This window comes from Sardina pilchardus, chromosome 4 (genome assembly GCF_963854185.1).
Source record: "Sardina pilchardus chromosome 4, fSarPil1.1, whole genome shotgun sequence".
NCBI classification, from domain to species: domain Eukaryota; kingdom Metazoa; phylum Chordata; class Actinopteri; order Clupeiformes; family Clupeidae; genus Sardina; species Sardina pilchardus.
The window spans coordinates 12,838,328-12,865,607 of record NC_084997.1 but is presented as its reverse complement, the minus strand read 5'-3'; the positions used below and the strand labels follow the sequence as shown (position 1 = coordinate 12,865,607).

Here is a 27,280-nt window from a genome sequence, read left to right as displayed (position 1 = left end):
TGTTTTATATACAAAAATTGTATGATTTACTTTTGAAAGTGGCCCCTTTCTCGTTTTCCTCATACAACGTCATATATAGTCCTTACAGGTTGAAATGTTAATATGTTTCAGGTTACACAGATTTAGCAAGGATCTTATGGTTTCACTGACATATAAAAATCTATCAGGTTTTTATGACCGTGAAACCTACAGTTTTTTTCTGCTTGAGCAGCATGCTGAAACCAATTTCCCCAGTTGTGAGGCTACAAGATACTACTGGCCTATACCTTAAATGATTAGGCCATAGAGGCCAATCCTTCATATCATAGGAGGCTAGACCGCTTGACAATTCCATCCATTCTGTAACCTTGTCTCCAGGATTTAGGCCAGAAAAAGAGAAAATGTAGACAAACAGTTTAGACCCTTTTTATGTGACTTTAATTAGATATACAGGAGTATGCTGGAGTTTAGGCCTATGACATCGACCAACAGAAAAAGACTGTATATTGTCTTTGTGCTATCTAAGGTCGATATGTGTGTTCAAAAAGTAGGCTGTGCACACTGTGTAGGCAGGTTTATACTGATTATGTTACACCAAGGGAAGACCTTAGGTTAGGTACGGTATATTTAAAGCCTGGATGTATTGTGTACGAACAGCCTTCATCTGTGTACGCAAAGTGGCCTAAAGCATATTAGGTGTCTCATTGAAAATTTGCTTTATCCGGCTCTCTGTGTATCAGTTACTAAAACATTATGCATATCCACATTCACAATATACATTCAACATTTCTACATGTTACTGTGTAAATGTACAAAATAGCATTCTTTTTTATATGTGTGGAGACAGCATTGACTTTGTTACTGAAGTGCAAATGTGTCAGCAGTGCTTTCCATAAGCAAAGTCAAGAGTGCTTGTGATTGTCTTAAAATGTTCCATATTCTGGGCTTGTGCAAATCAGAACTGAGTCTGGTGGAGCTTGGCAACTAATCGGAGGGCTTCTCTTTGGTATGTGTACACTGGGGTCTTGCTACTGACTTCCCTCCACTGAATCCGTTCAGATAACATTTGACTGGCGGCTACCTGGTGGATTGAAGGAAAGGAAAAGGAGTCAGTTATATCGGTCTCAAAATCTTTCTGACATTGTGTGTTTGTGTGTGAGAGAATGAGTGAGAAAGAGAAAAATAAATATGTTTTTTTTATATATCTATATTTCATAGCAATGTTTTAAATCATTCCAGATCATTCCAACTCAAAAAGTGTATAACTGGTTAAAAAAAGAAAGCTAAAATAATGTACCGTGCGGTTCAGATCATTCATGAGGGACCCAGTACTGTCCAAGTGAATGTTGAGAACAGTGGTTTCAATCCAAGCATTATCTGTGTTCCTAGGGTCATCAGCATATCCCTCATACACCTGGACAACACAAAGAGAAAAAGTTAAAGGTCCAATTTGGTCATATGGACAAATAAAACTCCCAGTCCAATTCCGTCAATTACTTTTTGACACGTCTCACATTGCACCTGACTAGACCAGCTGGACATTTTATTTATTTAATCTGGCTGAAGACCTTTATCGCTTGTGAAACACAATCACAGTCACACATTTGAAATCCAATTTTTCCAACAACAATAATTGGCAAAAACATTCACATGGCCGTTATCATACAAAAACATTGCTATTATAGTAATGGGTAACTTTACTGTGTTATGCCGGCTGCCATCTCCTAGCTTGGCTTTGATTCTCTGATACAGCTTATCCCCGAGGAGTTTTTTCAGCCTGCTTGGAAGGGGCTCCCCTGTTTTTAAAGCACCCTGTAAGAAGATACAATATGAAGCACTGACTCCCCCAGTACAACTTTCCAAACAGAAACCTTAAAATATTTATTTAAGCTAGTAAACACATAACACTTTACAGTATTCCCCAGGGTGTAGCACAATGATAATTCAATGAGTTGCAATTGTCTAAGCATCGTAAAGAGTTTAAAATGTTCTTACCCCTGGCATTGACCAGTATCGTTCGGCCTCATTCCAGACAGCTAAGAACTGAAGAACTGAATGGTCTTTGTCTTGCCAGCTACAGAAATACACAGTTTGTAAATAAATTGCTGAAAGTACTTCCTCAAACTCTAGATAACCTGAATACCTTAATCTAATTTGAAAAAAAAAAAATCATCCTGAATCTCAGATTTTGATCTCAATTTTTGGGATTAACATGTCAATGTTATTCATTTGTTGAACTCACTGAGTTAGAACAGGGTCAAGAATGGGATTTGGGCCCAGACTCTGCAGGGCTCCTCTCCCCCTTATCCCTGTGCGCCCCCCTGGGTTCCTGTCAAATAAATTGGTGATATGTGAGAACACGCAGGAGGAACGGGACAGGAAAGCAATAGAAATAAATGAAATCTACTCACTTGTAATTGTCTAAGGTCAGCTGTTCTGCTCTGTGAAAGTGAAAAGCCATATCATAAAGGGATGTCAAGCAAATATTTGTTAGTTTTGACTTACTGTATGGGTGCATCAAGACTCAATTTGAACCTACTCATTGATTGGCTCTGCATTGTAGACTTCAGCAATGTATGGCGTGAAGTCAACCTGGAGAGATAGAGAAACGGGGTAATCACAAGCATCAACATGAAGATGCCCTTCATAAAATGACACATTCACATTCAGAGAAAAAGTCAGATGTTATCATGTTTCACAGAACCTCAATTTAAATGTTAATGTCTAACCAGAGGAGTTTTCTAAAAGGTTACAATGCAAATTATATTCCTATTCCACTCCTATAACCTTTATTTATAATTTAATATAAATGCCTAGCTCAGTTGTCATAACCTTTACAGTGTTACGGAATGTTAATCAGGCACCTCCCAAGGCACTTTTTCCTCAGGCACAGGGAAGCGCTTGTTGTTGGTGCCCGGGTAGAGGAAACTGCGGGCGTGGAAGTGGTACTGTCTCTTCTCTGGATCACCATCAATCTCATGCTCATCTCCTTCACTCTCTGTGCTCTTGGCTGTGGAGGTAACAGAGGATGCTGATGAGGAGAGGGACTTTACCTACGGACTCCAGTTAGTTGTGTATTTGATCTGGGAAGAAGGGCAGTCTAAAGCCACTTCACTCACACATGGAAGGCGCTTCCTCTTTAGATTGGTAACCTTGAGCTTTCAGGGTGTCCATGATCCATTTCAGTGCTTTAGCGGACTGGGAGACCTGCAATACGAGGAACATTGGAAAGTTGGAACACAATTCATGGCCTGTGGAGACATGCACTATTCACCCTTTTGTTTGGTTATTTACTGTATCTATTCTGAGGAAAAGGAAAGAGAATGAACTGCTCTGAACCTGTTCCTCCAGCTGAGCCAGTCGCTTTGCCGTGGTACCCCGGTCGTGCTCTCTCTCCAGCAGCTCTGACATGAAGCCAACCCTGTGGAACAAGCCACAACAATTCATCTGAGGACTGCTGGGCATTCACTGAAAGATCGAGTCATTTATCCTGATGTCCTTGTACAACACATTAGAATGTAGTTGTGAAGGTGCAACAAGAGATTGAATGAGGGATGCTCTGTAGGGTTCGCAGTAGTAGTTCTTTTTATACATATGAAGTAGGTCACTCTCTAATGTCTATCAGATGTGTCACATGTTGTTAGACAGCCACACACACACACACACACACACACACACACACACACACAGACTTACAAACACACCCACGCATACTTTCCCATTCTCCTTTCACTAATAGGATGTGATCACACTCACACATGCACATGCAAATGCATGATGTTTTGATCAAGTGGCATGACTAATACGAATATGGAGTTATGCTAGAAGAATACCTGTAGCTCTATCTCTTTGTTGTCTGTGTGGATTACCAGTGTCCAGAAAGCATTTCTCTGCTTTGTTCTGTAGGAGCCTTACCGGTCAGCCGTGTCCTGGATGCGACGCTCGGTGGTCTCACTCCTCTCCTGGCGCTGGGTGGCCACATAGTTGTCCTTCATGAAAGCCTCCCATGACATCAACTCCTCCTCCTCAGTTTTAGACAAACGCTGCCCTGCACAGAATTAGACACAAGTCAGCCTTTCTGTTTTGCATGGGTTCATGTTCAGTTGGCAATGGCTTTGGTGTAGTCCTAGATTTTACGGTAGGTATGCATGGATGCTAAGGTAGAAAAATTACTTACGAAGTGTTTTGGGTCATCAAAAGTGAAATAACGTTTTGTTTGAAGTCTACTATACGTAGCTGTACATAAAAGCATCTGATTGGTTGATAAAGTTATCAGGTGACCGTTGCACTCACTGAACTGCTTGTGCTTCTGGGGTCGAAGGCGCAACACGAAGCGCCTGAGCAGGAGGAAGAAGTGGCTGAGGAGGATGAAGGGAGGGGGTGCAGCCGGGCGACTGTGGTACTCCTTAATCAGCTCATACCTCTGGAACTTCCAGATTGTGTCGGTGTTATCCTGCACCTCCTGAAATGTGTAGCTGTTGAAACAGAAACAGTCAAAGTCCCATGAATCTGTGTGAGACAGGCAGCGATGTATACCATTTACTTATAGAAATATATGTCATTACATCAATACTATCAATATACAATGTTTTAATTAAATTAAATCCTTCAATTTCCATATGTATCAGACATGGGTACTGCAGTTTAAGATCTGCTATAGACTCCACCTATCAAGAGCAAAACTTGCTAAGATATATGCTGGTTTCCGATCCAACATGCCTTAGGTGCCTAGCCTAGAAATCTAGACGCCCCTAGCAGCAGCAAATGTAATTTGGCCAGAGCACTATGGATATCAGCCTCAGCAAAAGCATGGACCATTTGGAAACCCCACTGATCTGCCGCAGCTCCTGCATGTCACCAAGAACCCAGTCTTCTACCCTAGCCCCCTTAAGGGATATCATGGGATGACTCTCCAGGATGGAGCTGTAGCCTTCAAACCCTGGCCACAAGGCCCTGTGATGTGGATCCTAGTGGTCAACAGCGTGGCACCTCTGTGACCTTCCATCCACAGCAACAAGTGCCCCTTGAGGCTATGGGTGGTGCAGGCCCACAGTATAGTGTCCCTGTGCCCTCTGGTCCACACAACCAAGCCCCCCATCAAGGACAGTATGTGGATGCCAAGAGGCAGCTGCCCGCCACTGCTGTGCCTTTCAACCCACAGCTGTAGGCAGCCTTCAGGTTGGTGAACAAAAGAGGCCTACCTCGTGGCACCTCTGTATCCTCTGCTCCATATCTACAAACACCCTTGATGCCGATGGATGCAACAGGCTTACAGTATGGCACCACTGTGCCCTTCAATCCAGTGCCACCACCACAGCTGCAAGCACCCCTTATGGCTATGGGTGGTGCAGGCCCACAGTATAGTGTCCCTGTGCCCTCTGGTCCACAAAACCAAGCCCCCCATCATGTGGATGCCAAGAGGAAGGGCTCACAGCCCTGAAACGTCACAGTCTTTAAATAAAGGGGAAAGGGAATGGGAGTATAACTTTGGTTGCAGCGAACTTTTCTCTTGCTTTAGTACTTGCCTTTTTGTCCTGCTCCCTTTTTTAAAATTGGATGTGCGTGCTTTCATTGCAATTTTAAGAGGCAGCTGCATGCCACTGCTGTGCCTTTCAAGTCACAGGTGCAGGCACCCTTCAGGTTGGTGAACAACAGAGGCCTACCTCATGGCACCTCTATTCCCCCTGATCCATATCTACGAAAACCCTTGATGCCGATGGAGGCAACAGACTTACAGCATGAACCCATGTGCCCTTCGACTCAGTGCCAGCACCAAGTGATCTAGCTCAGCTCATCAGCATCCTGCAGTGGCCATCATTTGAGGAGCTGCAAGTCAGCCGGTACAGACTAGCCCCAATGGTAAAACCCCCAGCCCAGGAGAGCCAGCAGGCACAGGCTGGCCAGGCAAACATCAAGATTGAGCCCCAGCAACTAGGCACCAGTGGTTCGAAGGACAGCCAGGTGGTCAAGCCCAAAAGTCTGGATGAAACCAAGAAACAGCAGCTGCTTGGTGCCATGGAGGATGCCCAGGCCAAACCTGCAGACACAAACAACTCCAAACAGGCACTGAAGACTGCTCCTGTTGAGGTGATTCAGAGGGTGTCATACTGATCCTAGTATCCTACACTTCCAATTTCTTGCAGTTTTGACCATGTCAGGTCAGAGATACTGTACCTGCGATTACAACACCTCATTTTTTGTGATTAACTAGGTGGCGCTATACATGAAATGAGTGGTTATGAGATGGGTTGACCCTTTAAGACCGACATATAAAAAAAAAGGTGGTCCTCCAAGTTTCATGCACCCCGGTCTTTCAGTGTCCCGGGAATCCTTGGCAGAAATTTGCTCATGCGCTAAATCCTTCAAGGACATAATACCACAGGCTGTAAAGAGCCTACCAACAGAGAATGTGTGTAGTGTGTGCAGTGTGGTTCAGGTTGAGAAGTGGGGAGCAGATGTTTTCAATAGAGTGAACTCACTTGAAGATGGCAATGAGGAGGTTGAGGAGCAGGATGTTGGCAAAGAGTAGGTAAACACACAGCATGATGATTGTCAGCCACTCAGGAAAGGCTGGCATTTGGTTGGCATTGAGCACAGGGCATTTTGGTTGCATAGGGTCAGAGCCATCCACGGTGCAGGTGGAGTTGTCAAACTCAGTATCTAGATGGTTAGGGTGCATTTTGTACATGTATCATTGAACATTTTGAACATGTTTAACATATGTATATTTGTAAAAAGAAAAATTGTACATGTGTAGTAATTTCACTCGATGAATGCACAGCCTAGCTATGTTATCCATTCCTCTGCATACACTTTCCTTTGCAACATTCTCCTTAACTGTGTTTAATTACATCTGAATATGACTCACTGTCGATGTTGGTTGGAACATTGCCGAATATGATGAGGTAGGGCTCATACACAGCTCCTCTGATGATCCAGTCCAGTCTCTCCTCGTTGTGGATCAGAATGCCCTGTTTAGCCACCCCGTAGGCCACCACCCAGATACTGAGCAGGAACATGAAGAAGAACAGGTCCATCATCTGGAGAAAGAGACAAAGCAGTGGACATGAGCCATCTGCTTACATAGAGACAGAAAAAATGTGATGGGATGCCTTGTCCATTGTATATTTTAAGCCAGGTATGGAACCCACCATCCTTTTGACAATGATGATTTTTGGGCCCAGGGTTCTGCTGATGGTGAAGATGGCCATCAGTCGCAGACAGAAGATGATGAAGTCGATGCAGAGGATGACCTTTCCTGTGTAAAATGCACTACTGTTCCACCTGTAGGGGAGAGCAAAGAGTTCTGGGTAGTGACGGAGATGATACCTTGTGACTTAAAGGCAATATTACAGAATAATCAACTGTCTGAGACTCAAATCCAACCTGCAGGCAAGACCAGCGATGAAGAGCAGGATGGAGGATACATCTAGAATGTTCCACAAGTCATTAATATACATCCTGGCTTTCCTTCGGAACCCAAATCGATCCGGATCATCAAAAAGCTAAAGCGCACACAGGAAGATTGACAAGTAGAGAGAAGTAATCAATAGCAGGACTAAGTACACAATATTGATCATTCATACTGTCAGTTTATGTGTTTGAGTCCATGCTGACATTGTATTTACTCATAAAGAGGAGCAAGAAACAACACGAGAGAAAGAAACAACCTGGTTACATCTTACCTGTCTGACCTCCTCAAACACTAAAGAGATCAACCAGATGTAGAGCAGCCACTCCCTCCATGACGGCGTGGGCTGGAAATCGATCATCAGCACGATGGAGAAGAGCCACAGGAACCCAAAGTAGGAGGCGATGTTCCAGAAGAACTTCACCTGTGGGGCTGCGTAGAAGCTCCCTAGCCTGGATAGGCAACTCAGTGGCTTCAGCTGGTCACTGTCCTGAGGATCGCTGGAGGAGTACAAGTGGTTACAAACTCCGGTGGCAAAAAGCACAAAACAAATAGCTTATCGGTCCCAGCACATGAGAGCATAGATAAGTTCCCAAGTGAGTACATTTGTTTGGACTCTGAATATGTGGCTCGTCTTGTTCTCACCGGAATATGATCTTCATCCTGGTATCGGCCGAGCTTCCCGTCACGGACTCCATGGCCTGCATCTCTTCTGTCCTCAGGGTCTCCCTCTCAATATCCTCGTCACGTCTGGAAATAAAGAGGCCTCATCAGTTCATATACAGGGTTTGGGGTTGTTTTTTCAGTTTGATCGCATCTATCCAATCATAATTTAAGTAGCTGCTGCACTCTTACATGGACATAGAGATGTGTTAAAAAACAACACAAGTTGTGTTATTTTCAACACATTTGTTGTAAGAGTGTACACAGTATAACAAAAGCAATGTGTTACAAACAACAGAAATTGTATTGTCCCTATCTGGAGATGTGTTAAAAAATCAACACAGGTTGTGTTATTTTCAACACATTTAAGAGTGTGGGTTTGCCATACTAGGTTGTAATAAGAAAAAGTTGATCACAATTAGGTGAAAAGTACATAAACGTGAATGCAAACACTGTTTGATTAACCACTGTAGCTTGGGAAGATGTGTGATGCTGTTTTATTCAGATGTATAGAACAGCTTCCCTTTGAATCTACCTATAGGTTATGAAGCCTGTGTAGATGATTGGGAAGAACAGCATGCAGAGGAGTATCTTCCACTGAGGGGTGTCCACAGCCAGCTCTCCACACCAGATCTGGGTGAGGAGAGCCTGAGACAGAAACACAGCCTTATGTCAGACCAGAAGGCCACAGATAACCCAGGAATCACAAGCCCTACTTTTTTAAAGTGAAGGTTACATGATATCCTTCAATGAAAAATAAAGCAAAACTCTGTTAAGAGCCATGGTTTAAATATTTTATTAACCCCAAACACACACACACACACACACACACACAGAGAGAGAGAGAGGGAGAGAGAAATAGAAAGAGAGACACTGAAAGACAAACAGACCTGAACCCCTGAGTGAGCCACAAAGCTCTTGTCGTCCGCCTCCAGTGCCAAACGCAGACATGTGGTCTTGCCCCAAGATGGTGAAATTCGGATCAGAAGTCTCTGAGCTCGCTGGTCATCCCAGCTATGGCACTCACTGAAAACACCTAGGATACCGGTGTGTACCATATACCAGAGTGTGTGTGTGAGAGAGAGACAAAGAGACAGGAGGAAAAGAAAGAGAGAGAATGAGAGAAAAGAACAGTGTGACCTTTCTATTATCTAACAGAAATAGGAGAATTACCGCTGTTCTATATTTAGATATTATCTACATTCACTGATTAGAAAAACTCCCTCTATAGAAAGAAGATGTAATGCATAACTAGCTGAGTCATGCTCCTCATTCAAATTCAGCATGACCTCTTTTTTGTTTCAGAGTTTTGTTCCCTTGAGAAATATCAATGAACTGCATTACAGAGACCCATGAACCGCACTTAACCATATCATTTACATTAGTCATACGTAGATTTCACATCTAAAAAAAACACATGCAGCTCAGAGGAAGCTCCCCAAAGAGCAATGCCCTTGTAGGACTAGCACAATGTCAAAGTGGGGATGTAGCATGAGTCTACTAGCATGAAAGGCAAAAGACTGAAAATATTGCTGGTATTACCAATGGCCTGTTCCTCATAGTGCTTGGCAAGTTCTTTCATGTCATTGGCATCATCTTCGTCATCGTTCTCGGACTCCTGTGCCAGCTTTTTCAGAATTTTGCTGGCAGCCAAAGCAGCAGCTATGCTGTCTCTACACTGTTAAAACAGCACAATGTTTCCGTTAATGTGACAAACATGAACAATAGTTTCAGTTACTGCTCAAGTGGTTGATGGAAATGAAATATGTATGCAATAAAGATAGCAGGGATAGTTTATCTACAGTAAGTCAGTATGCTGCATAAACTGCAGTACCTGTATTGATGCTATGAAGCATGTCTGGCATGTGCCCTTTCAGTTTAATCATTAAAATACTTGCCTATGAGGGTTATGCAAATACATAAGCAAATTAAAACAAATGCTGATATCTATGCAGGATGAATCTGAAACAAATTCCACTTTCCGTCCACCAAACGCATAATTGTGATTCCTTTTCTCACAAGTGAATTTCCCAAAGTTCATGTGAATAATTTAAACTATCTAAATTGTTATGACAGAGGAAGACTATTAATTTGACAGTTGTCATTTGATTGATTGTCTCTTAGTTGGTTATCTCTTAAAGGCCACAGTGGTGTTTTATGTTGTCCTGTACCTGTTCCCAGGCAATCTGGGCCAGCTCTCTGTTATTCTGCACAACGGCCCACAGGAAGAGGTCTCTCCCAGGGTCTCTCTGAGGGACGAGACAGTTAACACCTTTTTGACATACAGAATTAAGAAACTATGGAGCCTCTAAAGGAATATGTGTAAATAAATTGCTTTAATTGGACACAGAATTTTTTTGTAAGCTTCTATTGTGCACTAGATGGTTTCTCGTGCTCACTAGAAACTTTTGCACCAGAAAAAAACAGGTGCACATCAGTTTCTTTCACCAGAGAGTTGCTCAGCAGCACTCTATGCACATGTCCCTTTAGAGGCCCCATAACAAACCTCTATCCATACACTGTGCATCCATTACATCATTGACACTTATTTTTCATCTATCTCCACAGACACTTCAGACTTACAATCATAGTGGTATCGAGGTCCTCGTCGGCCATCTTGATGAGCTCGTGTGAGGGCGGCAACGAGTAGATGGGCTGGGTGAAGCTGCCCAGTAGCTGGCGCACCACCTCGGCCACAGCCTCTAGCGACACCTGTCTCCGTGGGCACGGGCTGGCCAGCGAGCGCCGGCCCTTGTCGCTCTGCAAGCGCTTGACCAGCTTGCGCAGGAAGAGGCAGCTGGGCATGTTGGTGTAGAGCTCGCACAGCATCTCCTCTCTGGACAGGAACTGGGGGATGTTCACGCCGTTCTCCAGCAGCAGCCGCACAAACTCCGACTTGTGGCCCAGCAGGGCCGAGCGCATGGCCTTGTGCAGGTCGCTGGACTGCAGGCAGAAAAGAGGGACAACAAATCCATGGGGTCGTGCTGACTACTGTCAGACAGCTGCTTCACAAGTTCATATGATCATGATATTAGTAAGTATTTAGAGGGGAGAGGAACAAAAAATTTATGGAGCTCTCCATACTCTCCAGGCTCCTTTAAAAAGTGCATTCTGATGAAAAAAAATATTTTATGCTGTTTGGTAATGTTGAAGCATATGATGTGTGATGTGTTCCCATCACTTAAAGGGAAACTATGCAGGTTTGGCGATTTCATTGCTGGTTTCGCTTTCACTCATTTTATGCTTGCAGATTTCTCTGCAGAGCTTCCCCTACAGCTTTATTGTGTATATTTTACAAAACTCCTCAATCGGTCCCGGTGGCACAAAAGTTGCATGCATGTTTTTTCTGCTCAGAAGCGCTAGGGGGAAGCGAGACAGCTGTCATTCAATCTGAAATAAGTCAAATAACCATTCCAATGACTCCGAAGCTGATTAGTTGATTAGTTGCAGGATTGGCGTTTTCACTCGTTTTATGCTTGCATATTTCTCTGCCGAGCTTCCCCAGATAGCAATTTCCTTTGGGCCGGATCCGCATGAAAGCCTTTAGATCCGTATGTAGCGGACCTACGGTATCTGACTGTGGGCCAGATGTGGCCCACACACAATAAGCGGACCCGTATTGCAGATCCGTACAACACAGAATAAGCAGACCCGTGTCACACACAATAAACGAAATCATATTGCAGATCCGTACCACACACAAGAAGTGGACCCGTACCACACACAAGAGGCGGACCCGTATTGCAGATCCGTACAACACAGAATAAGAGGACCCGTGCCACACACACACAATAAAAGGACCCGTATTGCAGATCCGTACCACACACAAGAAGCAGACCCGTACCACACACAAGAGGCAGACCCGTATTCATGGGTTTCATCAGGTCCCTTTGCACAGGTGTATCAATCACCATGCAGTCTGCATTGATAATCAAGGTGCTTCATTTTATACACCTGTGGAAAGGGACCTGATGAAACCCATGAATTGCAGATCCGTATACCACACAACAGAGCGGTAGATAAAACAGAGTGGCGACACTCCCATAGACCTCCGTAGGAAAAAATGGCAGTGCTTTTTCCAGGCTATTTCCTCGTTATAGGACTTTTGGAACAATCTCTTGGTCAGTAGTTAATGAGTTAATTTATTACACCTTCCAGCATCTAGAAGTACATCCCACCCTCCTGGAATTCAGCCATTCAGCGCAGGTTTTTTGGAACTTTTGATCGCGTGGCGGCGACATCAAAGCGTGTCGCAACTCTCTCTGCTCTCTCTATGGCTCTGCCACACACAAGAAGCAGACCCGTACCACACACAATAAGCGGACCCGTATTGCAGATCCGTACAACACACAAGAAGCGGACCTGTACGGGTTCGCTTACTGTGTGTGGTACGGATCTGCAATACAGTTCCGCCTCTTATGTGTGGTACGGGTCCGCTTATAGGGCTCGGGATCATGACGTGAAAACTTTGCGGGCACAGCACAGCTAATACTATATTTCTGCTTCTTGTCTTCTGCATCTGAATGAATGGACATCACGTTCAGTGCGCTACCAACATGGCGGCAATATTCCTAGAATGCAAGTCGTGTGCCCGAGCCCTATTGTGTGTGGTACGGATCTGCAATGCGGTTCCGCCTCTTATGTGTGGTATGGGTCCGCTTCTTGTGTGTGGTACGGATCTGCAATGAAGGTCCCATATCACATATGACTTTAAGCAGACATTCACAACATCCCCAACTGGTCACCACTATAAAAAACTTTGCAGAAGAATTAAGGATGCTTATCACAATTTTTTGACTTTATAAACCTCATGGTTTAGATATAAAATATAACCTAGACATTCTCTGATAACTTTAATTATGTTTTGTGTAGGCCTACTTTGTTTGCTTGTTTGTTTGCTTTGTTTGCTTCCCAGCATGCATTGCAAATATTAGTTTTGAATTTTGAAACAATGTGGTTGGGATATTTTAGCTTATAGGCTAACCTACTCCACTGATGTTTTGAACAACAACATTACCAGATATGACCATTGACTTAGTAATTTATTAGGTGGGAAATACACCGTAGTCGTGAAAGTATTAGACCTAACCTGGTATAACTATCCAGCTAACTAATCAAATTATTATTCATTTGGACGTGATCATCAATCTCCAAGTCGAACCCACAGGTAAGATAAATAAATGTGTGAAATGAAATGCTAGACGGTAAGCCTAATTGCAAATCATTACTGCATGCGTTGACAGCTGTTTCACTCACATATCACCACACGCTTCGTGACAGATTGACTTGGGTAATCTCCATGGCGCAAATGGTAAACGGTGAACAGGTAGTTGGGTTGAAATTCGAATTTTCCTCTTATTGCGTCGCAGTGACAAAATACGTTTTTTAAAAAGCTCTGAATCATCGCCGGGACGTTATCTTGTTTGTTGGGAGCAGTCTCAGCCCTTATTGCCACCAGATCAGTTAAACGGATCCAAAACCATTTTGGACCGATGTGCGTTTGGACGTCGGATCAGGTCCACTATTCAGATCCGTGCCGGATGGCGTGGTAGGTGTGTTTTGCTATCTGGGACGGACCTGGACGAGTGCAAGTTCATATCTGCCGCAAATCCGTCAAACAGATCCAAAACAATTTTGGACCGATGTGCGTTTGGACGCCGGATCAGGTCCATTATAAAGATCCGTGCCGAATGTTGTGGTACATGTGGCCCAGTTCCGTCCCAGTGCAGTTTTGCTATCTGGGTCCCCTACAGCTTTAGCGTGTATATTTTACAAAACTCCTCAATCGGTCAGTCTGCCTTTTCATGAGCATGATCGCGATACACAAGACTTCCTAGACCATGGATGCGACCCGAGGGCTCCTGAAATTGCAAGCGTGGTTCTACAGCTACAGACCACTAGGGCGGGCGAAAAAAAAATGTTTGACCGGTAATGACTCATTTAATCATATATAACAGTATGAAACAAATTGATTAACTGATAATGTGGCAAAAATTTTTGCATAGTGTACCTTTAAGGCAAATTAAGCTTAAAACAAATGTGCATAGTTATGTTTGAACAACACCAAGGCTCTGTGTTAGAATCTCAGGGAGCGCACACATAGAATTACACATTTCCACTGCTGTGACCTCGGATAGAGCTGCTTTTTTAAAATTAATCTATTTCAATATAAACATGGGTTGAACATGAAGAAGATGACAATGCAAATGTTTAAGACTAAAAAACTGAAATGTAACGGCGAAATGTAAATAGTGTTTAACAGGCACTCCTCTGGAACTGCTTCAGGCGCTGCAAATTAGGCTTCTTAGCATGCAAACTGTGCGGAAAGCCAACCTGCCACTGGCTCTCCTCCGTGAAGATCTCGCTCTCAGCAATGTCCACTCGGTTCCAGGCCACGGCCAGCTCCAGCTGCCTCTCCCAGGCCCTCTGCCCCGCATTCTCCTCACTCCTAGACGCTGAAGGGACACCCACGTTATACACACATTAACATAAAATGGCACACACCTCTACATTAGTGTTACAGTCAGTGGGCCTGCAATTAATCATTCTATTTCTAAAGGTGCCCTGCCACACAAGAACATTGTGATGATCACCTCAGAAAAGCTGTTGCTTCAAGAGTGTATGTACAGTACGCATATTTAATGAGATATTGCCTCATTTGCATATCTAAAAACATTTTTTTAATGTGTAATACAAAAAATATTTCTCTTAATATGAATATTAATCTGGTAGAAATGTATAAGGATATCTATAAAGGGGAAAAAAGTCAGATTCACCTCTAGTGTAATAATAGTGTGATCTTATAGTGTCACCTATCATGGTCATTTTCAGGACTTTCGTCCCGGATAGAGATTTTGGCACACATCCCACGTTGTTCAATGGGGTCATATTAGTCTAGAACAGTTGAGATATTCTCCACTAAATGAAGCGCATACAAATCTTACACAGGACCTCTACTAGATGACTCCGCAAGAAGTGTCTGAGTTGAAAAGATCAATAACACAGCTAATCATGCACAAAGTGATGACGGCGAGTGGGTTCTACGTCCATGACATCCATTTCCAGTCGACTGAGGGCTATTCACAGTAATGGGCATCCATTGTGATGCTTCCCAGTTTCCCCTCAACTATGTCTGGATCGCTAATCGTCATGTAATTCAGTTTGAGGATGGAAGCCACAATGGATTATACATTAGGCAAGTCAGAGTAGCTTTACACCAAAACTCTTTCTAACATTGTTATTTAGTTTCTAAGTGCATCATCTATTACAGCTGAAGTGATTTAATAATATTTCAGTGTTAAAGTGTACTGGGATAAAAATACACATCTGAGTCAGGCGTTAGGTCTTAGAGCAGCACAGGGTGAGATGGGGATAGGCACCTTTCAGGAAGGCCTTGAGGATAGCCACGTCCACATCGCTGTTCTTGTCCTCGTCCATGCTGAACACAGTCAGGAGATGTGGCATCCTGATAATGTCCTGGATCTGTGAGACACTTTCAGAGTTAGGTCTGTGTACTGATGCTGATGCTGATATGCATACTGTGTGTGTAAAGTGTCTCCATTGATTAATCGAGGTAGTAGGTAGACAATTCCAAGGCTCTGAGTTTGAATGGCATGCTGTACACACACTGAATATTTTTCACATTTCCTCTGCTGATGTATAAAGGTGTCTTTAAAATGTTGAGAGACTTTTTAATAGGGACCAAATGACCACCTAGACACTCTAGACTCCTCTGCTCTATTGTACCTTTTTGGCCCACTCGATGACCTTGATCTCAGAAAAGCCTTCATACTCCTGGCCAAAGAACCTCTTCATGTGCCTCTGGATCAGAGCCAGGGTGACCTGCGATACGGGCTTCCCGGCCACATTAGCGATCACGTCTGCCATCCGGCCCGAACCCTCCAGAACCACACACGGGGTGCCATTCAGCATGGCACTGTAGATGGTCTGTTAGGACACAGAGATGGACACACTATAAACCCACAGTCTAAACAGTCAATCAAAACAAGAGTTATTAATACTTAAAAGAAATTAATACTTACAGTAAACCTACTTACAGTGCACATCAGAATTAATTGAATTTAAAAATATGCATAGCTTTATTAGTAACTCATGGTGTTGTAGATGGTCTGTTGGGACACTCAATGGACCCAAAACAATATGCTAGATGCCTCTAAAAGGTAAATGAATTCCATATGCAACAGAAGCTCTTACATTCAGAGTGCCCTGCCCTCCGTCCAGCACAACACACACAACTGGGATCTTCACGTGACTTTCTGGAAGAGGCACATCAAAACACAGTTTACTTCTTTATTTGTGTCCACAATTCAAAATAATATTGCACATGTACAGTGAGTGTGTGTGTCAGGTAGCTGACCTTGGTTTCCCAGGGGCTTCTCTGAGATGAGCTTCTCCAGGCGGCTGCGCAGGTCGATCTCCACGCCGTAGTGGCCGTGCGTACCATCGTCCACCAGCAGGAAGTGCGAGTGGTTGCTGTCCAGGCAGGAGAGCCGACCCTGGCCCTGCTCGTCTAGTGTGTAGTGGGCAGGGAAACAGCCCTTGAGAGTGGCGAGCAAATAAACAAACAAACAAACAAACAAATAGACAGGCAGACATTAAAACAGATGGATGTGTGTGGCATGAAGTGTAACAGCATAGTTCAAATGTGCTATATAGAGTTTACATTTGGCGTATAATATGTATACATATTTCATATGTATAGCATGCTATGTACAGCATCTACAGTACATACAGTACTGGTGCTGGCGAAAAATGACAGAAATTGGCAGATAGTTTCTTACTATTCTTACTTATACATGTATTAGCACTTTTTCGTCCATACCTCAGGGTGTACAAGGGACTGGCGTTTGTGTACAGTGCCCCATGAGGCCACCCCAATGGCCACGATCTCCCCCCGGGCAGAACTGCTACTGAGGGTGTAGTCACGGACGGCCATCCCCACGTGCTTCATCACCCCAGTGTGGGTGCCCCCGGTGATGATCCAGGCACCTGCCCAACCACCAGAAATACTGATAATTATTACAACTGATTAGCCTGGGTGTTCCTATCCTGCCTTGCGCGGTGATTTGATTCACGCTGCCAAGGCAGTCTGGAAACTACCGCCCTAATTTTTGACTGAGATAGGGGACCATCAGCTGTTAGCCTGGCTAGCGCCTACCACTTCTCAAATGACACGTGGTCTGGCAACCAGACGTTCATTTTCTCGTATTTGAAAAAATGCCCAGATCCGTACATTGGGCGCTATGGATGTCTATCGAATGTGTCTGTGCATAGCTCATCATCGTCTTGCTTTCCCCCCTGTTCTGTGATTGGTCCCCTATCTCAGGCAAAAATTAGGGTGGTAGTTTCCAGACTGCCTTAGCAGCGTGAATCAAATTACCGCGCAAGGCAAGATGAGAACACCCAGGCTATCTTTCTTTCGTTTCTGCATTTCAGCAACATTTACTTTCATTTTATTTCCTGTATGTATGCATGTATGTAATGTCCCGTATTCAACTACAAACTCTGGTCCAATTGTTCTCACTGACGGAAATGCGTCCGCTTACGTGACAGACGCGGCGCGCTCTGTTACAGCCCTCTACAGACATTGTGTGCCGATAACCAGCAAATATAGATAGCTGAGTAAAAGTAAACAACAATACGTGCCTGCGAGCATATTCTCTCTCCTGCTCAAACAAAGGTTTGGGTGTGAGTGTGGTTGATAACATGTTCAATAACTTTACAGAAAATTGTAAATAGCCTACTGTCACGTAGTTAATGGGATACAGAGTTTGAAAGTTATATATACCAATTTGGTGTGAACACACAAACAAGGTTCTCTCTCGTTGTTGAGTAGCTTGATGGTACACAGTGCGTAGGGCCATACACTTGCAGGTGCAACTGAAGAGAACATAGGCAAAATAAAAACGTTTTAAACACCTCTCTGACATTGCCCTTTTCATCTCACACACTCCCTAGTGGAATCTCGCATCAAACAACCCAAGATTGGCTGAGATATGAGCTCACTTCCTGTTTGGCCAATTACGATTGGCTGTTGTGGGTGAATGGTTTTAGATATCCTTACAGAAAGCAAGACCTATGTGAGACTTGGCCTGAAGATCAGACACCTTTTGTGACCGGCAAAATGTTTTAGTGGTTTTGATTAAATCCAATGTGGCAGCCGAATCAATTACGTTGATGTCACAAGTTGGGCTGTGTCAGCCTAAAGACCTCCAACAGTATTACCAGACACCACTAGCAAGTTTTAATTCCAAACATATCAACAGCTACAGGCGTCCTTCCAATGGGGCCTAAAGTGCATGTACTCAGTTTGGTTTTGATACACGCAAGGGTTGCTATGAGCTCATTTCCTGTTTGGTGGCTTCACCACAAATTTCGATTGGCTGTTACAGGCAACAATTTTAGTTCCGAAGATGGTGTTAATATGGTTTTGTTTCTTTTAGCTTGCATAAAACACTGTCCTGCGGCTTATACACAATGCGGCTTTTATGCAGGAAATTACTGTAAGTGTTTTTGATTAAATCCAAAATGGCGGACAATCCATCATGACAGGGTACGTTGAACTTGGCTTTGTCAAAGGATTCCACTTGATACCTCATTTTTGAAAAATTGGCCAAACGGGTCAAAGGTTACGTGTGTGAACGTACGTCCAACTTTGACCTGTTGGTGCTACAGCGTTCGAAGTTCTGGCATGGAACATGACATTTCACAACTTTTTATCTGACGGTTCTATGGGCTGCCATAGACTTCCATGGCAGAATAATAGGGAAGAAAACATAGAAACACTATGGGTGCCTTCACTGCTTGGCCCCCAAAAATGCCATTTAAAAAGTATAAATTATTATATGTAAGTCATTTTAATAATGTCAGTAGTCATTCTAATATCATTCTAATGATGTCAGTACAGTAATGATATAGTCTCGTGATGACAAGTCTATTTCATGTCTAAGTAGGTATAACTACGGTCTTCATGCTGTCAAAGGCTCTAACAATGCAGTGATTTTGCAGAGATTAAGACTTGTGTGTGACCCCAAGAAACTGGTACTGGGCATATAGCGTGTTGTCCTGCTGTGTTATTAAATGCTGTATACAAGCTTCTGTTGATAATGGAATGCGCTGACCTGTGCTCTGGGCCACTTTGATGAGGCCTCTGCGGAACTTCTGCTTCAGATGTGTCCTCATGTAGAAGTTCTTGGCCCCGCCTGTGACCGAGATGAGCAGGTTCGGGGGGCGGAGCTTCCAGTACTCCGTAATCAGGTGGTACAAATCATTGGAGGAGGTGTCTGAGGAGACGCGTACATACTGCATGCGCGCGCGCACACACACACACACACACATACACAGCATACAGTACATATGAATAACTGCACAAAGAGAGGTGTGTGTTCATTCATACATCCCACCAACTAATGGATTTGTGCATGCTACTTCGCACACAGATTTGCAGAAACTTAACTAGCACGCATATTTCAAACTGTTATTTGGAAGGAGTATGATATGAGGCAAATGAAAAATATGCTATCAATCTAGTTTTTTATATGCAAAACTGGCGAAAATGGTCAGGAGTGCAATTAATACACACAAAACAGAGCCTGAAGCAGGCAAACGTGTTCACCTTTCCCATGTTTTGGCCGAGTCCTCCAAAGTCGATGTCTCCAAAGGCATCAGTGGGAACCTCACGCATGTGCTTCTGTCCCTCCCAGGACTCTCCCAGAAACCTCTCTGGCTTGTTGGCCTCCTCCACATGGTGGTCTTTGGGGTAGCCACATTTACAAAAGCCCTCTCTGCCAAAAACCACAGTAACAAAGTATGAATAGACAATGATACTCTGGAGGCGTCCTTATATATATATAGAATATTTTTGACAAAATTAGAGGTTTTTGAGTAAATAATCCTAATAGCTGTTAGCACCATAACAGTGCTGCCTTGTCTCTTGTTTAAAACTATTTGCCTCTCAGCAGGGCTGCAACAGTGCTGACATCCTCCGAACTGTAGTAACTGTAGTCATCAAAGTCTATTTTGGGGATCTTACATAAATTCCCCCCATCGGGACACTACAGAATACAGCAACAAAAGAGACTTATCCTCACCCTCATACGACCTGATTCATTCAAACATGCAAATAGACATGACATCCCACAATTTTGCTCACACAGCCACGCATGCACGCACACACACACTCTCACCTAAAAAAAAACTTTATCAGACCCTGACACTTCTCCACCAAACATACACAAGGTCAAAGCCTGCAGACCAGACAACACCAGACCAGACCAGACGAACAGACAGACTGACAGACAGACGGACAGACTCACCTCTCAGTCTGCACGTAGAAGCAGCACTCCTTCTTCTTGATGTTCTCCTTAATCCAGGACTTGAGAGAGCAGCGCTGCAGGGAAGGGGAAAAAGTCAGGTACTTGGGGGCCTTGGCTATGCTGGCAGCCAGCTTCTGCACCAGAGTGGGCTCACATACACCCTCCATGTTGAATGAGGGAGAAGAAAGAGACGGAGAGAGAGGTAGAGAGCGATGGAGTGAGGGAGGGAGCGCGACAGGGCAGCAGTGCTGCAGTAGGTTGCTGTGCCGACACTCAGAGCATCAGTGCATCCGTTCTGTGCTGTGCAGTGCTGCAGCATCAGTGATGTCACATAGAGGAGACGGTAGCACAGGGGCTGCCGCTGAGCTCGGCTGAAATCCAAGCAGCAGTGCGCGAGCTCACACTCACTCTCTCTCTCTCTGTCTCACACTCTCTCTCTCTCTCACGCCCACGCCCAAACACACACATACACACACACACCTACTGGCAATCTCTCATGAAACAGTCCTGTAATCCCCATTAAGTGGTGTACTGTATTTTGTTAATTATGTATTGTACATATTTCTATATGCGGCTATTGAATGTATTCTCATTATGTTTTGCTCTACCGGGGGGAACACTTGTGCATACCTGAAGTGAACTTTTGGATGACTCGAGGTCAAAGCAAATGACAAATTGTGAAATGTGGCAAATTTTCTGACCTTTACTCCCAGTAAGAAAAGGGGTAATGAAGGGAACATGGACAAATAAAATGGTATTTTCATTTAATGGGAGTCTCAAAGATCAATTATATTGCATGTTTAATAAGATGGAAGGCAAAATGAATGTTATCTTATCTTATTATGATGTTATCTTACCCTGAGGTTGGATAGGAGATTACTTAATCCAATTTGGCCCAGTTGGAAGATATCTGGCTCATCTGGGTGGACTTTTTCCGATCTAGACAGCATTTCTGGTAAAAGAAGTAAAAACATTGATTTGAGATCAATTACCTTTTTTTTGGGGGGGGGGTATGCACATATAGGCTAGATGGATGTGTGTTGTCTGCATGCCATATAACATGCATTCCTGCGGGCACCTTTTACCCATGTAATCCCGTATAAAAATGCCCACAAATGCAAAGTGTTTCACTTTCACTATACTGGCGGTAGGATAAAAGTTTTACATGGGCAACACATGGCCTTTGTGGGATCATAAAATTCTGTTAGGCTGACCAAAGGTGGTGAAGTAACAGCTTTATTTTTTTACTGAGCTACTTGTCATCAGGTCTTGTGCCTATCCTAAAAATGCTGTGCCAGTGGTCACTGCAAAAGTAATCGAGGCTGGGAGGGCATCCAGCGCAGCATTTGTGTCGAGCCATGTTGGTCATGCCTGTGTTGTGGCTGTCACACTTTGAAATGGCTTCACAAGAAGTGCATAGAACATAACCAGCACTGCTGTCATCTTCTTTAAGAACCTTTCCAAATACGTCCCACACTTTATCTTGAGGGCTGTCTGTTATGATTTAAAATTCTCGTGTCCCCAGATTCTCTACCATCTGCATCTTCATCCTCCTTTCACACTGGTAGTCTGTGTGGCAAGTTCATGCTACATCATTGAAGTACATATATATATATATATATATATATATATATATATATATATACTGTATATATGTTATGCTACAGTTACGGTTATATAATTAATTAATCTGAATTGATCTACCTGTTCAAAATGGCTCATAGCTCAGAATGTATTACTTAATACAGAGTATACTACGTACACATTTATTTCAATCCAAGGAAAATACAGAATTATGGCATGACCTTGTAGCTATTTCATAGGCCACTGCTGCAACTGTAATTTACATCACAAGCATATTTCTCAATTACCTGGTTTCAGCTTGGGAGACAGTATAGCTCCTTCAACCCCCCAATGACTATAGTGGTAAACATAAACATCCCTATGCTCAGCCAACTGTGCCTTAACCTATATAGGCTACCTACACATAATATCACTACGTGCCAGGCTAGTAGAGTAGTAAGAAAGCCATGCCTACCATATGTCCTTTTTCTCTCCATAATTAGGTCTGTACAGATCTCTTTCAGCCATCGTCCACAAAGTGGCACAGACTTCCTCTAACACATAACACACTAGAGGCTCCTCCCTCTCCTGCTAATTATACACCTAGCACTACCATGCAAAATACTATGAGGCCCCCATTTAACAGGCTCCATGAAAATTCTGGAACCCGAATGGTTCAAAGGTCAATTGCAGACTGAATACGAGAGCACCCATACTGTTATCTGTAGGTGAGGCAGCGGGAAGAGGAGGTGGAAATCGCTTTAGGCTTTCAAGTTTCTCACTTACTTGTCTTGAAGCCGATCTTTAGGATCTTCACTGGCATGTCTCATGTCCTTTATTGTCCTTTATTCCAGTCGACTGCATTGATTCGGACATACCTAAAGTACTGCCTACGGGCAGTTTACAAAAGGAACTGAAATGAAAAAAAAATTAAATGCTTCTCCCAGGTGTTGGAGTGTGACATGTTTGTTTCCTTCCGACGCATGTGTTCCTTACTCCTGGATCAGTCGTCACGGTAATCGTTGCCAGGGTACACCTGAGGCAGGTGAGAGGTAATTAGGCACGAGGGGTCCAGTTTCACCCCATGGGCATACGTCCGCACGCCACTGTCATATGAGCTCTCCACCCCTATTGTCCTCCATCACTTGTGTGTGTTCATCAGTGATTTATCGCCAGAGGCTGTCTGGGATCAGAACGTTAGTGAGATATTTGACTTTTCTAATGTAAGTGAAAATGTACACTACCGTTCAAAAGTTTGGGGTCACCCACAAATTTCATGTTTTCCATGAAAACACACTTTTATTCATCAAATGAGATGCAAAATGAATAAAACAAGTCAAGACATTCAAAAGGTTAGAAATAATCATTTTTATTTGAAATAATAATTTTGTCCTTCAAACTTTGCTATACTTGCTAAAGAAAGGACGCTGTCACGCTGCAAAGGGAGGACTACATATCAATACCCATGGATTAGAATGAATGGGATGTCATTGAAGTTCCTGTGAGTGTAAAGGCAGGCATTCCAATAACTGTCCATATAGTGTATATCAATAACACATAATACAATTTCATAACCATCTCGAAGTTTTGGCTGCACTAGCTCTGAACTGATCTAGCCCTGGCACTATTACAATGCTCCCTGTGTGGGCCTACTGGCACCATTTTACAGCCTGGGACTAAATGAGTCATGTCTGGATGCAGGACGAATTTGGGAATGAATGCCTTATATCTCACACATTCAAATGATACATTCAAATTCTGTTTTTTACAAGACCGACTTTACATTTATGATATCTTGCCTGGGCGACTGTCGATGTTGATTGAATGAGATGAATGACTGAAAATGGTCAGTACACAAACATACAACTCTTTTCCATGTTCCCACTGTAAGCAAATGATGTACCTGTGTAATTAACAGGTGCAATAACAGCAATGTTAATGTTTCAGTCACCACAACCTTGAACCTGGTCCCTCAATAAACACTGACTAGACATGCAATAAGACGGAATGGACCGGAATTCTCACCTGTAAAGTAAATAGCAGATTACTGCCTCTCGAAGCACTTGCCCTTAAAAGTGTCGCTTCCACAGTTGTACTGGGAGTATACACCACTGTGGGAAGGTGGAAACATGGGCAACTTGGTGGAGCTAGACAGAATAGACATGTGAAAAATATGTTATCTGTAATTATCAGCCACAAATTTGACTGGACTGGCAACAAGTTAACAATTAACAAACTAATATAACTAACCACCATGTCAGTGTTGCTGTAAAGGGCAGAGGATTGTGAGTGTCTGGAGCCTGTGCTAATGTGTCAATAATATACAGCTGATCCTCTGCATTCCAGAGTGATCCTAATTCAGAGCTAAAATACTGAATGCTTTATCTTTAAAAAGAGTGTCTTTGAAATGTTACAGGTGTCTTTTTGCACAACATGTTGGGGCCTGTATATTTCTGTTATACTCAGAAATAATTACATTCTCAGACATTCTCAGTCACTTTCAAATCATAATGAACATTTGCACAATAGTTACAGTGGTAGCCTACATTTCTCACAACAATTAGTGCTAACTGAACCATATACATCTCAACAAGGATGACACACACACACACACACACACACACACACACACACACACACACACACACACGATGCTGTCACCAATGTGCAGGCAATCTCCCTCTTTCTCAAATATCTGATTGCCGCCGATCTGTGCTGAAACTCAGCACTTCATCTTTCAGGAGAAGCTGTGCCAAACGGGGTCAGCCTTTTGTTCCCAAGATTTTTTTTTTTTTCTGAAAATTGTGAAAATTAGGCCCTATGTTCCCACAGTCCTATGTTTCCACAACCATATTCCCACAGTAGTATGTTCTCTCAAGATTTTTCTAATTTAAAAGATAGGGTTAGGGTTAAGTTTTGGGTTAGGGTTAGGGATGTAAGTGACCAAATTGGGAGAAATGGGGATAAAATCTGATGCAAATTGATGATTAAGCCCGGAAATTGTGGAACATAGGGCTGTGGGAACATAGGCACGCTCCCGTGCAAACTACATACAGCAGAGTACAATCAGTAGAATCCATCCATTAGCTGTATCCCATCTCAGAAGTTTCTATGCCTCATGAAAGATCTCCACGAATCTCATTCAAGTTTTAGTAGTCTCCCCATTATCAACACAAGCTGTAGTGTAGCGGAGAAGTGATCGGACTACGAGTCTGTGATATATGTTTCGAATCATGGTTAAATCAGCACAAAGTCACAAAGAACATGTTACTTAATCAATAACATTCACTGACATCTGGACCAATACCACTTACCCATTTGGAAATGTCCTCTTTATTGCCAGGCCACGAAAATCTCTGCATGTAAGGATTGCATGTAAAGTGCGGTCCACCCCACAGAGTGCCCTAACCTTTGGCATAATGAAGCCACAGAGTAGTGAATAGTGAAGCCACAGATATTGGCCGCATTTCCCAGATTCAATCTTTCTTAAGGACTTAAGAAGGCTCTTAAGAACGGTTTGACTAAGAAGGAGCGCAAAGATACGGGTGTCTCCCAGACGCGTTCTTAACTGCCTTCTTATAGGAGAACCTTAAGATCAAGCCAAAGAAGCTTCTTAAGAAGCTCTTAACGGGAGCTGTCCACCGCGGTGGTGCTGAAACTGAATCAATCGATGCCAGGCAAGGGCACTCCTTTATCAGGGCTTAGGTCACACACAGCGCCCCGTGGTCCCCCCACACAGGTGCAAATAGGCTACCCATGTATCTTGTGTGGGGGGGTGTGGGTGCGGGTGTGTGTGTAAGTGTGTGTGTGTGTGTGTGCCATTAGGTGTATACAAGTAGTACTCAAGTCCATTAGCATATACATGTAGCCCTGTGCATGTGAGAATAGAAGAAACTGACAGCAAAAGAAACAAGCGGGCACTGTCGTTTACCATGGAGGAGATGGGCGTCTTATTGGACGAGGTGTGGCAGCACCGTGACGTTTTATTCGGTGGAACAAGGGGCAAAAAAAAACATCACAGTGAAGAACCGTGTTTGGCAGGCGGGTCATTCCACCTCAATTCAACAAATGCCTTCTGCTTGACCATCTCAGATTTCCTTCAAAATTTTACCACCTGAAGAGTAACCATTTAAACTGACTTAGCCAAAATATTAGATTGGTATACCTAATACATCCAGAGAAAAACGTTTTTGAACATGGTACCCCCCTTCTGATTTTTGGCACATTGGCGCCCTCATCTAAATCTGCAGCAACGTTCAGATGTCATTATCTCAAAAAGTTTTCAAGCTAAAGACTTCAAATTTTCTGGGAATAATGATTGCTACCTATAGATTCCACATAGTCATTCATAGGCCGTATGTATTGATACTGACTGTGTTTCAATCTTGTGAAATCAGAAGAAAAATGGCAGATTTTTTTTCAACCCCCACATTGGGTGCTCCATTACACAATTTGTAAACAAAATGTTTGACAAATGGTTATATCTCTCTACAGAAGTGTTTAAGCTGTCTTTGAAAAAGTAATTAAGAGGTGTCTATATTGCTTTTTTGTTGGAAGTATTGTAACACAAAACTGAAAAATAATCAATTTGGATGATATTGTATCTCCCCATTACAGAGGTATGACACGCTATACCAATGAATTGAACACATCTCCAGAAAGAGTATGGAATGGGCTTTCAGACTGTGAAATTTCAAGATGGTATTATGGCTGCAGTTATTAAAAAACATTTTTTTAAATATTGGTCTATTACAACAATTAGCGTTGCTTTTTTGTGCTATTATTTAATGATTTCATAATCCTTGTCTTATTCCTAAGTATCAGATGTTTATGTCTCATACTGTTAAACATTTATATTTTCATTTACTTGCTGAGTGATGAACTAATAAAATATTTCCTGTATTTCCGAAATAAATTGCTGCTGTCACTATTTAATGCCACTAGATGTCACTGTTCATGGATATCAGCAATGTGTTGCTATAGTAGACCAATATTTCAAAAATAACATTTCAATAACCATAGCCAAAATACCATCTTGAAATTTCACAGTCTGAAAGCCCATTCCATACTCTTTCTGGAGATGTGTTCAATTCATTGGTATATCTTGTCATACCTCTGTAATGGGGAGATACAATATTATCCAAATTGATTGTTTTTCAGTTTTGTGTTACAATACTGGCAACAAAAAAGCAATATAGACTCCTCTTCATTACTTTTTCAAAGACAGCTTAAACACTTCTGTAGAGAGACATAACCATTTGCCAAACATTTTGTTTACAAATTGTGTAATGGGGCACCCAATGTGGGGGTGTGAAAGAAATCTGCAATT

General features: G+C 43.0%; 1 protein-coding gene across 1 annotated transcript; it reads right to left on the bottom strand.

The window, feature by feature from the left end:
* Nucleotides 1-319: 319 nt before the first annotated feature.
* Nucleotides 320-19,772, bottom strand: LOC134078344 (transient receptor potential cation channel subfamily M member 2-like). The gene is made up of 31 exons (XM_062534210.1): nucleotides 19,689-19,772; nucleotides 19,195-19,375; nucleotides 16,896-17,062; nucleotides 16,431-16,611; nucleotides 16,268-16,329; nucleotides 15,800-16,000; nucleotides 15,433-15,535; nucleotides 14,387-14,508; nucleotides 10,637-10,996; nucleotides 10,225-10,302; nucleotides 9,596-9,731; nucleotides 8,944-9,089; nucleotides 8,589-8,701; nucleotides 8,036-8,140; nucleotides 7,665-7,890; nucleotides 7,345-7,484; nucleotides 7,131-7,254; nucleotides 6,848-7,019; nucleotides 6,459-6,639; nucleotides 4,273-4,454; nucleotides 3,895-4,027; nucleotides 3,319-3,400; nucleotides 3,099-3,186; nucleotides 2,844-2,989; nucleotides 2,519-2,571; nucleotides 2,391-2,420; nucleotides 2,222-2,308; nucleotides 1,975-2,053; nucleotides 1,681-1,791; nucleotides 1,277-1,393; nucleotides 320-1,060 (listed from the first exon to the last, which is right to left on the bottom strand). Exons 1-31 carry the CDS (start codon nucleotides 19,755-19,757, stop codon nucleotides 935-937), a joined length of 4,101 nt encoding a protein of 1,366 aa, XP_062390194.1. The 5' UTR covers nucleotides 19,758-19,772; the 3' UTR covers nucleotides 320-934.
* Between the last annotated feature and the right edge of the window lie 7,508 nt (nucleotides 19,773-27,280).